Raw genomic sequence first — 16606 nt, 5'->3', positions numbered from 1 at the left:
GTCTGCAGAGAACCAAAAATGACTCCCCTATGGCAACTTTACTCTTAAAGAAATACTCCTCCCAAAAATGATACGTTTGATAATACGTTACTTAAACCATCTGTGACGGGCCAAAAAAAAAAAATCTCATGTTTTCATGGAGAAACAGAGAAATGAAACTTCCTCATGTAATGGGCATTAATGGTGGTCTGTGCCGGACCACAGACAGCACTATAAAAAAAATCTCACATTACTCGTGTTGCACAATCCACGTGTCTAGTCATTCAGTTGTGTGCTCACACTGGGCAAAATGAAGGAAGTTTTGCTAAAATATTGTTAAATAAACACTTCTGAATAATCAGATGTGAGTAATAACAGATTGTGATGGACATTTTTTATATTGTTTGCTTTGCTCCAGCATTGGCAACCATAGATGACCATTCTGTCAGATAGATAGATAGATAGATAGATAGATAGATAGATAGATAGATAGATAGATAGATAGAAGGCACTATATAATGGATAGATAGATAGATAGATAGATAGATAGATAGATAGATAGATAGATAGAAAGATAGAAGGCACTATATAATGGATAGATAGATAGATAGATAGATAGATAGATAGATAGATAGATAGATAGATAGATAGATAGATAGATAGATGTGAAAGGCACTATATGATAGATAGATAGATAGATAGATAGATAGGAAAGGCACTATATAATAGATAGATAGATAGATAGATAGATAGATAGATAGATAGATAGATAGATAGATAGGAAAGGCACTATATAATAGATAGATAGATAGATAGATAGATAGATAGATAGATAGATAGATAGATAGATAGATGTGAAAGGCACTATATGATAGATAGATAGATAGATAGATAGATAGATAGATAGATAGATAGATAGATAGATAGATAGATAGATAGATAGATAGATAGATAGATAGATGTGAAAGGCACTTTATAATAGATAGATAGATAGATAGATAGATAGATAGATAGATAGATAGATAGATAGATATGAAAGGCACTATATGATAGATAGATAGATAGATAGATAGATAGATAGATAGATAGATAGATGTGAAAGGCACTTTATAATAGATAGATAGATAGATAGATATGAAGGCACTATATGATAGATAGATAGATAGATAGATAGATAGATAGATAGATAGATAGATAGATAGATAGATAGATAGATAGATAGATATGAAAGGCACTATATGATAGATAGATAGATAGATAGATAGATAGATATGAAAGGCACTATATGATAGATAGATAGATAGATAGATAGATAGATAGATAGATAGATAGATAGATAGATAGATAGATAGATGTGAAAGGCACTTTATAATAGATAGATAGATAGATAGATAGATAGATAGATAGATAGATAGATAGATAGATAGATAGATAGATGTGAAAGGCACTTTATAATTAGATAGATAGATAGATAGATAGATAGATAGATAGATAGATAGATAGATAGATAGATAGATAGATAGATAGATAGATGTGAAAGGCACTTTATAATAGATAGATAGATAGATAGATAGATAGATAGATAGATAGATAGATAGATAGATAGATAGATAGATAGATAGATGTGAAAGGCACTTTATAATAGATAGATAGATAGATAGATAGATAGATAGATAGATAGATAGATAGATAGATAGATAGATAGATAGATAGATAGTGTGCTTTCCCACACAATCAAAGTGCTTTACATGAACAATGGGGAGGCACATCAATCATCACCGAGGTGTAGTTTCCACCTGGAGGAAGTGATGGCAGCCATTATTGTGCCAGTATGTTCACCACACATTAGGTATTAGGTGCTGAAATGGTCAGAGAGACAGTTTGCCACTGTGAGACAGGGGATGTTTAGGGGGCCAGAATGGTCAAAGACATTAAGGTACACCTTATTCTTTTTGAAGGATGCCCAGGGGTCTTTAATGACCGCAGAGATTCAGGACCTCTTTTTTTTGTGTCTCATCTGAAGGTCAGTGCCACTTTTAACAGTATGGTGTCCCTGTCACCGCACTGGGGCATTGGGATTAACACACAGATCAGAGGGTAGGCGCCCCCTGCTGGTTTAACCAACACCTTTCCCAGCATCAACCCAAGCGTTTCCTAGTTGGTCTCCCATCCAAGTACTAGCAGGCCCAAAACATGTTATTAAAACTTTTCTTATATTCATTTTATAACAACATGAGATTAAATTGTTTCCTCGACCATCACTACAAATCAGAAAGGGTAAGTAACATAAATAAATGCCATCTTTGGGTGGAGTATTCCGTGAAGAGTGCTGCTCCAGGGGTCTCTGACCTGGTCACTGCCTATTTGGAATTTGCTTTTTTTTTGTGTGTGTGTAGAAGTTTTTAGTGGAATGCCAAGGCTTTCCTCACAAATTATAAGGTTTTATGTGTATGTCCATTTAATTATCAAATTAAAATTGGCCCAGTGTGTTTGTTTGCCCAGGTATGCCCTGCGATGCCCAGAGCAACTGTGCTGAGACTACCACAAACCTGATTTAAATTAAATGAATATACAGATAAGTAGATGGATTAATTATACTGTATACAATCGAAAAGCAGTCCTGTTTCTGTCACATACTAATATTTAATAAATATTGCTATACCTGATTATGTCTGAAATCATTTCTATCAGTATTTATATGAAACCTCCCCCTCATTCAGTCTTTTTAAATAACCTCTCCTCTCCAAATGTGTTGCTCTGTATTTGTGCGTTGATTTCCAAGCATTCCACTCATAGCCATATACCTGGGACGGGCTTCCTGCAGTTTAGATCCAACCCAGCGCTGGAGCTACAGCCTATCCCCCCTAAGGGTATGATATTTTCACACTAATATTACCACATTAAGTGCCGTGCACATTCCTCATAGACGAGGAAGATTCTGAGGAAGCGCTGAACAGCAGGCGAGTCAGTCTTGTCTTAGGTACGTTTCCAAAGTCCGGAGTAGGTACTTCATGCAGTGCGATCCTGCCGCCAATCTGCTTTCGGGCTGGCCTTTTTTTTTCTATCCACTTTTGACACCCCCCACTCTGCCCACTCTAGTTTTGGAGAGGGGAGGAGGCTGTCTGCGCGCCGTGCCATTTGCTCTCACAGTCTTGCGGAGACGGCGCAGCCGAGCGCTTTGCGGAGCGCATTCCTCTCAGTCCGTGGGCTTCTGTGCTACTAGTTGCTGAGCGCGCTGAGGGGACTTGTTGCTTCTGACTGCTGATCTTTCATGGTGTTTGGAGAAAAAAAAGAAAATAAAGAAACAAAGAAACCAGCGAATTGAGAACTGAAACGCCGAGGAGAAAACGCGGCCATAAGAATTAAACTCGGGAAAGAAGAAGGTGAAATCTGCAGAGGTGAGCTGGACTCAAGTCGGGATGTCGGATCTGTCTGTGAACGACCATCTGGAGGGAATCCTGTCAGATTTTGAAGGTAAGAGCGGCACACGTTTCTTTGTTCGACTCTTCGTGACTTTTAAACGATTGCTTGAACTTGAAGACTTAATGCAACAGATGTGTTTCACTTCATCCATTTTTTTATTTGTAAACTTTCACATAGTGTGTGTAAAGCGGTAACTAACGTTACAGATAAAAGCACAAGTAACGGCACCCCTCTGTTTAATACACTTCTGCATTTGTCATAAAGCGACGGCGACCTCGGCTGAATTGAATTAAACGAGTAAGGATGACCAATAAAGGTAGGGACGGACTGATGGAAGGATAGATGGATGGATGGCGCTTTTCTGTATGCACCTCACACGTTGCTGTTAATTACGCCTGACGTGGAGGTTCAGACTTTTAAAGAACAATCGAAGTTAATTTTACATGTGTATTCAACAGCAAGTCGATTGCGCTTTACACCTACATATCAATAGCACATTTGTGTATGTAAACTTTATACAGTTACTCCACACATACAATATGCACATATATAAATATACCATATCTGTCTATACACAGTATATACTGTATAATATATATTTTTGTATATGCAAATACACATTTTCCTGTATGTGCAATGCCAATCGAAACCCCTAATGAGCCGAGTGCGTGAGGGGGTCCTCTTCGGTTACCGATGCGCGCGCCCCTTAACTTTCGTAAACGGCGCCCTAGGCGGCTGCCTATGTGGCCTAATGAATTGGCCGGCTCTGCGTAAATGTACTTATGTATGTTTGTGTGTGTGCGTTTAAAGTCCAAACAAACAATTAAATAAAATGCCTATATGTATTTGTGTGTATATCTATGCTGTAGTGGTTATGGGGTTGGACTTCAAAAACGTAGGATGCGAGTTCAAATCCTGCTACACTGTGTGATCGAGACCATTAGCCTCTTAACTTGTCGAAAATGACGCCTAAAAATGTGTCTACATGTATATGTATGTATGTTTGTGAATGTGCGACTGAAGTCGAAAGACCTAACCGATAATAATCATGTATATATGTATTTGTGTGTGTGTGTATATGGCGTAGTAGTTAAGTCTTTGCACTTCAAACCCTGCGGATGTGGGTTCAGATCCCAGTACTGCAGGACCATGAGCAAGTCAGTTCACTTGCCTTAACAAAAAGCAATGTCTGTCAAATACTGTAAGTCGCCTTGGATAAAGGTGTCAGACGAATAATAATAATATGTAATTTTGTGTCTGAACGCTGGCACGTTACATGACTTGCCCGGGGTCAAAGAGCGCTCCGGAACTGGAGGTTAATGCTGCAGTCCAGTGCCTTAAGCCATAAGGCTACTAGTGCTTCCGACTTTATAACTACTAACATGACATGGCATTTCTAAACTGGCTTAAATTCAAATCAGGGAGCCGTAGTCTCGAGATCGGACGTTAGACACCAAGTAGATTTGTAAAAATACAAAATTATTCATAATTATACATTTGATTTAAATAGCGTCTTTTATCATCCTTAATGCGCTCCGTTAAACACACTAAATAATTTTAGTGTTTGTTTTTTGTGATAATGTACTTACAAGTTACGGTGGTTTAACGTCAGCAACAATTTGAGTCCTATTTGGGGTGCTTTTGCCTATTTGCAGCTTTTTAAATATTTGGAATCTAATTCAACTCGTTGATTAATACAGCAGCACAGTTTTGGTTGACAGTAATATTAACAATGAACTTCTTATATCCAACAACTCTATTAGTTCCATCAGTATATCAATTTATGCACCCATTCGTCCAGATGAGGGGTCGCAGCAGCCCGCACAGTCAAACGGAAGGCAGGAGCCAACCCTGCTGGGCGCCAGTCGGTCCGCCGCAGGACGCAGTCGAGCCCTTAACTGCCTCAACACTTCTATTCTCTGTGAAAGTGATCGTTTTTAGAATTTAAATGCTTACGTTGGTCTTTCTAAATCAAGGCAGTTGTGCAGGTAAGATTTCCATCGCTTATTACTTAACGCGGCGAGTGTTTGAATCCCACTCAGATTTCTCATTTTTAGATGCGGAGGTTTCAGGTGAATCCCGTCTGCTTCACCTCTAAGTTGAACTATTTTGTTTAATGCTTTGCTGTTCGTTGCCGCAGGTGCGACTTTTCTTGCGCTCGTTCCGCTCTTCACCAAGCTTACGATTCAAACCAGCGTGAAAAGAGAGAAGACCAAACCGAGCCAAAAGCAGAAGGGCCGTATAGATAAGAGATGTGAAGATTACACCGAAATGTAAATAGAAGAGGAAAAATTTCAGGCTACGCGACGCATAACATAAACAGACAAACAAAGCTTTAGATTTTGAAGCCCAGAGCGAGCCAATTGCTAAATTACCGTCGGGGCCATACACTCTACTACATAAACTATTTTTTTGGAATATTATTCTTGTTTTCAGCATTGCTAAATGAATTCAGAAGGAAGTGGTGTTTGTGTTTCAAACGGCGTGCACATATGTGCGCATGCGGTGCTTTGTTTTCTTTACCTTCTCATGCCCTACCCGACCCCCATATCTGATTCCCCTTCTGCTCATTCTGAAAAGTCGTCCATTTGTGCGCAGGCTTAGCCCCCTTTTAATCACTAGTCAAAACTGCTTGAGCTGCTCCTGCTGCTGTCTTCTTATGTTTAACTCCTATCGGCGTTCACATTACGTCTTCCCTTTTCTAAGTTCGGCCGTTTAAATTGCCACAACGGGTGACAGCAGATTCTAAACAAAATAGTTTTGTCGTGCGGTGGATTTAAAACAAAAGAAGACAAGTTTGCACAGGTCATCGCGATTTAGCGCGTTTGCCCTACCGCACACACACAAGTGCCACGCATTCCTATAATTGTGGGGAACAATCGGAGCTTATTAAAGTCACCGCGCGGTGCTGCCGCAGCTGCCTTCGTACGCAGGCCACAGAGCTCCGCTACAGTTGTCATTTCAGTCACGTAATGCGTTTTACGGCAAATGTATGTGTGATCAGCACACACCGGGAACGCCCCCAGAAACATTTCGGGTAAGTACGCAAAATATGATATGGGGTTTTGCGCACATTCTCACCCATTTGGGGTGCCAGAGGTCTGGGTGGTGGGAGTTGTCATTGAAATCGCACAGTGCTAGGTGTTAGGAGTGTATTACAACTTTTTGAAGTCAACAGCTTTTGAAAATTCATTTCGAAAATATTCAAATTATATTTTAGGATAAAAAAGGTACGGCAGAGGGCGCCACGCGCAGTTCTGGTCCTTTGTCAATACAGTATAAACCATTGAAGGTCATAAATGCATGGACATATACATACACTTGGTTAGTCCCCGAGGTAAATTGTCTTTTTGCATGACCTTTGGTGGTCTCAGGGCCTTTCTGAAGGGCCCAGCAGAGTAGGACCCCTTTCTGACTGTAATGGGATTTGAACCATTAACTTTTCAGATACCAGTGGTGTTGCTTAACCACAGAGCCACCACTCCACCTTTTTGATTTTGAATTTGAAGCATAAAATACATTTTTTTAAGTTTAGGGTAGTTTAGACACACAATGCAATGGAGTAGTTAACGCTTTGGACTTCCAACCCTGAGGTTCAAATCCTGCTGACGCTGCTGTGTGACCCTGAGCAAGTCACTTCACCGGCCTGTGCTCCAATTAGAAAAACAAAAGCAATGCAAGTAAATGTATCACAAATAATAAGGGGCAGTTCAGTGTATTGGGGAAGGCTTTGGACTTCTTCAAAAAGGTTTTGGGTTCACATCATAATTTTTATTATAATATACATCATAATTTTTGTGAATTTCCTCTTGGGATTAATAAACTATCTATCTATCTATCTATCTATCTATCTATCTATCTATCTATCTATCTATCTATCTATCTATCTATCTATCTACTGATGCTGTGTGACCACGAGCAGGTCACTTCACCGGCCTGTGCTTCAAATGGAAAAACAATAGAAATGTAACCAAATGTTGCCAGTCACCTTGGATAAAGGCATCAGCCTAAAAGTAATAATAATAGGCAGTGTGGTTTAAGTGATTAAGGCTTTGGACTTCTTCAAAACCCTGAGGATGTGGGTTCACTTCCTGCTATGAGTACTGACGCTGTGTGACCCTGAGCGAGTCACTTCACCTGCCTGTGCTCCAACTGGAAAAACAAAAGAAATGTAACCAAATGTAGCTCAGGTGTTATAAGCCACCTTGGATGAAGGTGTCTGCCAAAAAATATTAATAACTCTAAGGAATAATAGGCAGTGCTGTGTGGTGGTTAAGGCTTTGGACTTCATCAGAACGCTGAGGTTGTGGGTTCACATCCTGTGTGACCCTGAGCGAGTCACTTCACCTGCCTGTGCTCCAACTGGAAAAACAAAAGAAATGTAAACACTAGGGGGCAGCACGGTGGCGCAATAAGGAGACCAGGATTCACATTTCAGGTCCTCCCCATGTAGAGTTTGCATGTTCTACCCATGTCTGTGTGGGTTTCCTCCGGGTGGTCCCGTTTCCTCCCATCATCCAAAGATCTGCAGTTTGGGTGAACTGATGACACTAAATTGGCCCCAGTGCGTGTTTGGGGTGTGTTTGTGTCTTTGTGTTTGCCCGGCAGTGAACTTGGCACCCTGTGCAGGGTTTGTTACTGCCTTGTGCCTTATGCTAGCTGGGAATGACTCTGGCACCCCCCACCGCCCTGGTCTGGATTAAGCGGGTTAGAAAATGACATGACATGTAACCAATTGTATCTCAAATGTTGTAAGTCACTTTGGATAAAGGCGACAACCAAATGAGCAAATTTTAATTGTAGCAAGCATTAAGAAACGTTACGTGATATAATGAGACACGTGGCTGAGGCCCTGAGAACCGTAAAGCACCTGGCTACTCCTAAAATTCCAACTTGTGGCTCACTGTGTGATGATGAATGTGTCACCACAAGTGCCTTTGCATTAGTTCTAAAACTTTGGATGAACTCATTCCATACTGATTCTCTAAATCAACTGTGTCGATAATGTTTACTTGAAAAGGTGCTATATAAAATCCAAAGGTTGAACCCGCGGTGTGTTTCTGTGCAATGCACATACCCTGTCAGCAGCCAGTTTGTAGAAATAAAAAGGTTTTTTTTCCCCTTAAAGCTCTTATGGGTGGCGTCTCTATGAAAGGCGCTATATAAAATGAAATGATTGCACCCACCATGTATTCCTATGCAGTGCACATACTCTAATAGCGTTCAGTTTGTAGAAATAACAACACAGTTGCTTAGCGTTTTCACTTGTAAAGTGTTTGTGGGTGCTGTCCATTATGAAAGGCGCTATATGAAAACGGCTTCATTTTGTGACCCTGGGGTTATTCTGGTGCTATCTGTAGCTTTTATTGGTTGTGCAAATAGGACTTTGATTGTCCATTGCTGCTAACCTAAAAGTGCCTCTGGGGATTCACTACATCTCAGTGGGTCACTGTACGGAGATTACAAAACACAACAAAGAATTTGTTCAATATGTTTACTTTTTAACTATGCAAGGACTCATATAAAAAAAGCAAAGCTGCTCAGTCTCTCCGTGTAACCCCCCCTGCCGGTGCTCATTTTATAAAAATATGGCAGCCATTTTTTAAAGCACAGTGCAATGAATTTACTCTCAAAGGCGCTATATAAACCTCAGGGTTGTACTTACTTGCTCTGTGAACTTGTGTGACTCAGTGAACCTGCTGGTGGTTACATGTCCCTTTACTCTTCCTGTACATTACCTTTGCATGGTGTTCACTGACAAGGTTGCACTGATTTACTCCTATGGCTATTATTTTTCCTTATTTGACTGATGCCCTTATCCAAGGTGACTTACAATATCTGGGATACAAAAGGTTGCATTTCTTTTGTGTTTACAATTAGAGTGCAGTGTCAGTAGCGGGATTTAAACCCCCAACCTCAGGGTTTGATGCCTCCTGTGCTCAGGTTATAGAGAAATGATGTCATTCAATAAATACCCTTCTTTTATAGTGCCACTACCTGTGCTACCCGTCTAAAACGGGTTGAAATCCAAATCATCAATGTAGACCTCAGCATTAAAGTTTACAGTGCACCATCTGTTGGAATGTATTTTGTAAAGCATGTAGTAATAAAATACATTGCATTTGCCATTCCAACAGATGGTGCATCACAAACATTTGGACTAATGCATTACTACAGATGTTTGTGATGCGCCATCTGTTGGAATGGAAAATACAATGAGTATATATCTGCTATATGCCATTTGGTATGGGAATTGTAAAAGCAGTGTTGATGTTTGTGTTGTTCCATCTATTGGAATGTTACTACTTGAAAATAATATAATACAAAATAAAACGGTTAATGGGAGTCAGATGACTATATTGTGTCCTGCAGAGTCTGTATCATTAAAAAAAAAACCCTGCCCCCCCCCCCCCCTCAAATTTTCTGACTGTTGCCTGTTCAGGTTGGTTTTCTTACCTTTCACCCTGTGCTGCCAATTTCTTCTCCAACCCCTTGAAACCCTGAATTAGGTTAAATTTTTAATGTAATAATTTTAGGTAATTTAAGATGGCTAATTTTCAATAAATCAGCTGTGGTGCTTGTGGTATGGGATTTTTAAAAACACTGTTAATGTCTACAATATCCCATCTTCTGGAATGGCATATGGAATGCATATGTCTCTGCTATATGCCATTTGGTATGGGATTTTTAAAGCAGTTTTAGCGTTTATGTTGCACCATCTGTTGGAATGGAAAATGCAGTGGATGTGTCTCTGTTGTATGCAGTTTGGTGTGGGATTCTTGAAAGCAGTGTTGGTGTTTGTGCTGCTTCGTCTGTGGGAGTGACAGAGATGTAGAAATCGGACAGACACACAGACTCGTATTTGTATTAAGGCGGTTAGAATAGTTAATGCTATAAAACATACTACATTAAACCACTGCTTATAGGTTTATAGGGTCATATTTCTAGGATGTAAATCAATGTGATCTTTGTACTGTTATTCCTACAGTATTCCTCTGAACATTTGTGAAATGCTTTGAGCATGCGAAAGGCGCTATATAAATCAAATGTATTATTATTATACTGAGATTTTTACTTGCATGTTCTAATTTACATGCAGCCCTTTCAGTCCCCAGTATTAAGTCACTATATGGTCTTATGTGTATAAATCTGATACTAATGGTGCAGGCTTGCCTTGGTATTTATTTATTTGTTAGTCCCTAGGTTGTCTACCTATCTTGGGGTCCCCATTCTTCTTTACACCTCTTGTTAGTGTGAGCAGGGGGGTCACTGCCTTTCACTTACGCCAGTTTACAGCTCTGCTAACGATGTACTCCTCCAGTATCAAGTCAGATATGGAGTACCGCAGTTGTGTGCCTTACAGCTTCAGGCAGCGAGGTCATAAAGAAGCCTCAATGTACACAACACGGCGCTTGTTTCGCTCAGGTCATTCTCTGCAGTCTTTTGTTTTCTGTGGGCTGGTGGGATGTCAGCAGCACTGCAAACATCTGACGTGCCAAAACCTTAAACCGGTTTTACGGGTTCTTGTCACGATCGCTTTGGGCTTGAATGAAAGAGAACTTCTGTGTTTCGCTGCAAACGTATGCTGCAGAATTTCGAAGTCGGCTCCGGACAATCAAATGACATTAACAGAACTGCTAGTTTGGGTCTGAGATGATGCCGTCAAGCCATGAAGCGTGTTCACTCAACTCGGTTCTGTATTACGACGGCCACCTTCTTGTTCCCGTAGACCGTTTATTAAGTGGCAAAACTCCAAGAGCTCAGCGGCTGCCGAAAAGCTGCCCCCCGCGGCTACGGAAAGACCTTTCTAATCTGCTTTACTACAATTACAATGAATTAGCGGAAGCGCGCTCATTCTGGGGCTATCTGTGGTTTTAATCGCTCGTTTAAAGGCAAAAAGCTCAGACCGTCTTATGTTTCCATTTTTCTAACAAATACAATACAGCTGCTGCCTTCGTTACGGAAACGATTAGGGAATGTACACACGGATGATAGAATCACTTTAGCAGCGTTCCGAAGTATGCTACGCTAATGGTGATTAGTCGCGATTGAAATAAGCGCACAGAGAGTCTGATTTACTTTTTTTTGTTATTTAATTCCTTTACTAGCAGTGCGACCCTTCTAAGACAGGTTGAAATCTAAATAGTTGCCCTCAGCCTTACAGTTTGCAGGGCACCATCTATTGGAATGCTTTTTGTAATGTATGCATTAATAAAATGCATTGCATTTGTCATTCCAACAGATGGTGCATCACAAACGAGTAGTACTAAAATGTATTACTACATTTGTTTGTGATGTGCCATCTATTGGAATGAATTTTGCAATGCATGTATTGATAAAATGCACTGCAGTTTCCATTCTAACAGATGGTGCATCACAAATGTTTGTAGTGATTACTGAGAAAGGTCCAGCTGCAGAGCTGCATTTGCAGCACCATATGTCACCGCAGGTGACCACACTACACTAATCCCTAACCTTAAGTTACTCCTAATCTTAACTGTTTATACTACATACTAACAACACTGATCCTTATCCTTAACTTCTGTTGTGAACAGCTGGCCACTAGCTGTGGTGATGTATGATGCTGCAGCTCTGTTGGGTTTTTTTAGCATTTCTAGAAACGTTTGTGATGCACCATCTGTTTTAATGATAAATGCAATGGTTTTATTACTATAAATGTTTGATGTGCCATCTGTTGGAATGACAAATGTAATGCAATTGATTATTATAAATGTTTGTGTTGAGTCATCTGTTGGAATGACAAATTGAATGCGTTTTGTTGCTACAAATGCTAATGATGCATCATCAGTTGGAATGACAGAGTTAATGGAAAATGGACAGACACAGATGCATAGACACACTTTTATTAAGGTGGATTCCTTCAGCCATAAAGGTGTTGGCTCCATAGCACTTTGGGTGACATTAGTTTGCACATATTTGCAGCAGCTCAGGGGTCACTGCAGTCTTATCAGTCCTGGTTCTTTAATGGCGCCTTACTATGTTGTTTGGTTCCTGGTATAACCATTGCTTGACAAAAATAAATATATGTGTGTGGACAAAACAGAAATCTTTACTGCATGGTAGGCAAGCTGGATGGGCAAGAAAACCTGAACTGTGTGTGTGTTATTGTATGCACACAAGTCCTATTTGTGTGAGATTTGTTATCATCTGTTCATGGCTCTTTGTGGAACTTGTCATGGATCTAAATTATAGGGGAACCAAAAATGGCATCACTCAGAAGAACCGCTCTGGTGCCTTCATGTTTAAGACTGTGGGTGGAATTTCATGATAACTGCAACTGATTGCTCACAGACTTGAGCCTTTATTTTGGGGAAATCTGGAATCCAATTGTCCATATGGATACGTTTTCAATGAAAAATGGTGTTTTTAAACAAAAGCGATTTATGCTTACACTAGAATTTACACCTCGTTTACAAAAGTATCTATCTATCTATCTATCTATCTATCTATCTATCTATCTATCTATCTATCTATCTATCTATCTATCTATCTATCTATCTATCTGTCTGTCTGTCTGTCTGTCTGTCTGTCTGTCTGTCTGTCTGTCTGTCTGTCTGTCTGTCTGTCTGTCATATAGTGCCTTTCATCTCTCGCTCTCAGGGTCATTCTGACATAAAGAAGAGAGTCTCTTAACGCACTCGCCGTAGCCTCCAAATTCCTCCTCTAAATCATCAAGTCTTCTATTTGTATTTACTTTACCACCTCAGAGTTTTCTTTTCTTTTCTTTTCTTTTTTCTTTGCCATGGGGCAGATGAATCTTTTTATCTTTTGCATCCTCCTGATGTAAAGCAGCTGTGTTTAAAGGAATTGCTTTTTTCACAGGCAGGCCATTATAAAATTGTGAAGATGTCTTGTCTTGAAAGCCTTTTAATGGCAAAGAAGTATGTGCCTCTGGCTGAAGCCTGAAGACGTGCCTGGCAGCATCGGGAGACGAGGTGCGCAGACCCCTCCTGACTCGAGCAGTTCACAGCTCATTCAGTACGCAGTTTGCTGGCCTGTTTTCCATGTCGTTGTCTATGTGGATGTGTTGTAATGTGCTGAAGTTGACTTTGGTGTATTTGTGACAATCGTGCTTGGCAAAGGAAGTTTAAAAACTGCACCCTTGTTCTAGGGCAGGGGTGTCGAACTCCAGTCCTGGAGGGCCGCAGTGGCTGCAGGTTTTCATTCTGACCATTTTCTTAATTAGTGACCAGTTTTTGATGTTAATTAACTTCTTTAGCCTTAGTTTTATTTAGCTTGACTCAGGCCCCTTAGTTGTTTTTTTCCATAATTACCAGCCAGACAGTAATGAGACATAAAACAAGCAGGACATGACCAGCTCACCTGTTCCCATCAAATAAAATCTGAAAATAAAGATGAAGGTCTCAGTAAGGTTGATCTCTCAGGTTACCAAAACATTTTGACGGAGTTCTATGAAAAAAAACAGAATATCGACAGTTTTGGAAATGTCTGCTGTGGCAGAATGAGAGCAGCAACAAGCCATGGAATTAAATAAGGGGTTTAATTATCAGCAAGAATCAGCTTCTCATTAAGGAACTGGTTGGAGTTTGAAGCCCCAGTTTAGCTGTTCATCTGTTGGCTCGTTTCATGTCTCATTTTTGTTTGGCTGTCATTTAATGAAGAAAAGAATCAATTCAGAAGACTTAAAAAACTTAAAAACAGGGCTATTAAAATGAAGGGAAAAGAAGTTAATTAGCAGTGAAAACTGGACACTGATTAGGAAACGGGTCAGAATGAAAACCTGCAGCCACTGCGGCCCACCAGGCCTGGAGTTTGACACCCGTGTTCTAGGGAGTCGAGGCAACAATTGTTGTGAATTTCCCATTAATAAAGTATCTATCTATCTATCTATCTATCTATCTATCTATCTATCTATCTATCTATCTATCTATCTATCTATCTATCTATCTATCTATCTATCTATCTATCTATCATATAGTGCCTATCTATCTATCTATCTATCTATCTATCTATCTATCTATCTATCTATCTATCTATCTATCTATCTATCTATCTATCTATCTATCTATCTATCTATTATATAGTGCCTTTCAGTATCTATCTATCTATCTATCTATCTATCTATCTATCTATCTATCTATCTATCTATCTATCTATCTATCTATTATATAGTGCCTATCTATCTATCTATTATATAGTGCCTATCATATCTATCTATCTATCTATCTATCTATCTATCTATCTATCTATCTATCTATCTATCTATCTATCTATCTATCTATCATATAGTGCCTATCTATCTATCTATCTATCTATCTATCTATCTATCTATCTATCTATCTATCTATCTATCTATCTATCTATCTATCTATCTATCTATCTATTATATAGTGCCTTTCAGTATCTATCTATCTATCTATCTATCTATCTATCTATCTATCTATCTATCTATCTATCTATCTATCTATCTATCTATCTATCTATCTATCTATCTATCTATCTAACACAGTGGTCAGCACTGCTGAGTCGTGGATTTGAATTCCACACCTTTAGACAGTCTGGTGTTCCTCCAATGTCCCTTAAGATGGCAGATTGAGTTACTTGATAACAGATGGACCGAGTAAAATAGCTGGATAGGTCGATACAAGATGCAGTACAAGAGAAACAGGGGGATAGATGGACCTAAAAGGTACTATAAGGTAGGTAGAGAGATATGAAAGGTGCTATATGATAGCTATTAAACACACCATGAGATAAATAGGTGGAGATTCAGACACAAACGGTATTATAAGACAGACAGACAGACAGATATGAAATTCACTACAATATAAATGGGGGGGATAGACAGACACGAAAGGTGCTATTAGATAGTTTGGCCCTCCATAACGTATTCGGACCCCTTCACATTTTTACACATTTTTTATGTTGCTGCCTTCTGCCAAAGTCATTTAAATTAGTTTTTTCCCTCCTCACACGACACTCCCTACTCCAGAATGCCAAAATAAAAACAGATTTTTTTAGACATTTTGGCACATTGAATAAAAATGAAACAAGTGAAAATCTCACATGGCCTCAAGTGCTCAGACCCCTTCGCTCAGGACTTAGCTGAAGCACCTTTGGCAGCCTTGGGGGTCTTCTTGGTTTGACATGACGGGCTTCTCGCTGCCGGATATGGGGATTTTTCTGCTCACTGAGATCCTCTCAGTGTCTGTCAGGTTCGATGGAGACCTTTAATGGACAGAAACATCTCAGTGGTAATCGGGGCCAGCGCCACCATTAAGAAGGGGGCAGATCTTAAGGGGGGTGCAGCGCAGAGCCCAGCTGCATGGGTTAGGTACCCAGCAGTCATTTGACACACTGATATACTTGGATTAGGGCACAAAATAAAAAAAAAAGCACTGGCACTGATGGAGATCAACAGAATGGGATGCCATTCCCTAATTTCGAATGCCATAGCAAAAGGTCGGGATACTCATGTCAAATGGGGTCTTTCTGTTTTCCGTTTTTACAAATTTAACAAAAATTACTAAAAGTCCTCTTTTTGCTTTGTCACTGTGGAATTGTGTGTGTTGTTTGATGTGAAGAAAGGCATTTACTGTACATGATTTTATGGCAAGGTTGCCACATAACAAAACTGTGAAAAACATGAAGGGGTCTGAAAGATGGATGAATAGATGGAGAGACGTGAAAGGCACTACATTATAGATAGATAGATGAATGAAAGACACTATATGATAGACAGATAGATAGCTGGATGTGTAAGGTGCTATATAATAGATAAATAGAAAGGGTACTGTATAATAGATCAATATAAAAGGCACTATATTATACATAGATAGGTAGAAAGGGCACTATATTATAGATAGATAGATAGATGGGTGGGTAGATAGGAAGAGTACTATATAATAGATAGATGGATAGATAGATGAAAGGCACTATATGATAGATAGATAGATAGATGGATGAAAGGTGCTATGATAGACAGATGTGTAAAGCTCTATATAATAGATAGGTACAGTAGATAGATACATGGATAGGAAGGACACTATATAATAGTCAGATAGATAGATAGATATAAAAGGCACTATATTGTAGATAGATGGATGGATGAAAGGCACTATATGATAGATTGATAGATAGGAAGGACATTGTATAATAGATAGATAGAAAGGGCTCTATATTATCGATAAATGGATGTGTAAGACTCTACATAATAGATACA

The 16606-nt window shown here is 39.5% G+C and overlaps 1 protein-coding gene across 1 annotated transcript in view; it reads left to right on the top strand.

Annotated features, from left to right (window-relative positions):
• The first annotated feature begins 2919 nt into the window (after positions 1–2919).
• The window catches only part of septin12 (septin 12), a 248713-nt gene continuing 235026 nt past the window's right edge, over positions 2920–16606 (top strand). The window contains exon 1 of the mRNA XM_028814309.2: positions 2920–3453. Coding sequence (XP_028670142.1) covers positions 3399–3453 — 55 coding nt within the window. The 5' untranslated portion in view covers positions 2920–3398. The remainder of the gene's footprint in view (positions 3454–16606) is intronic.

This window comes from Erpetoichthys calabaricus, chromosome 11 (assembly GCF_900747795.2).
Source record: "Erpetoichthys calabaricus chromosome 11, fErpCal1.3, whole genome shotgun sequence".
NCBI classification, from domain to species: domain Eukaryota; kingdom Metazoa; phylum Chordata; class Cladistia; order Polypteriformes; family Polypteridae; genus Erpetoichthys; species Erpetoichthys calabaricus.
The sequence above is the reverse complement of the archived record's forward strand: the minus strand, read 5'-3'. Positions and strand labels throughout refer to the sequence as shown.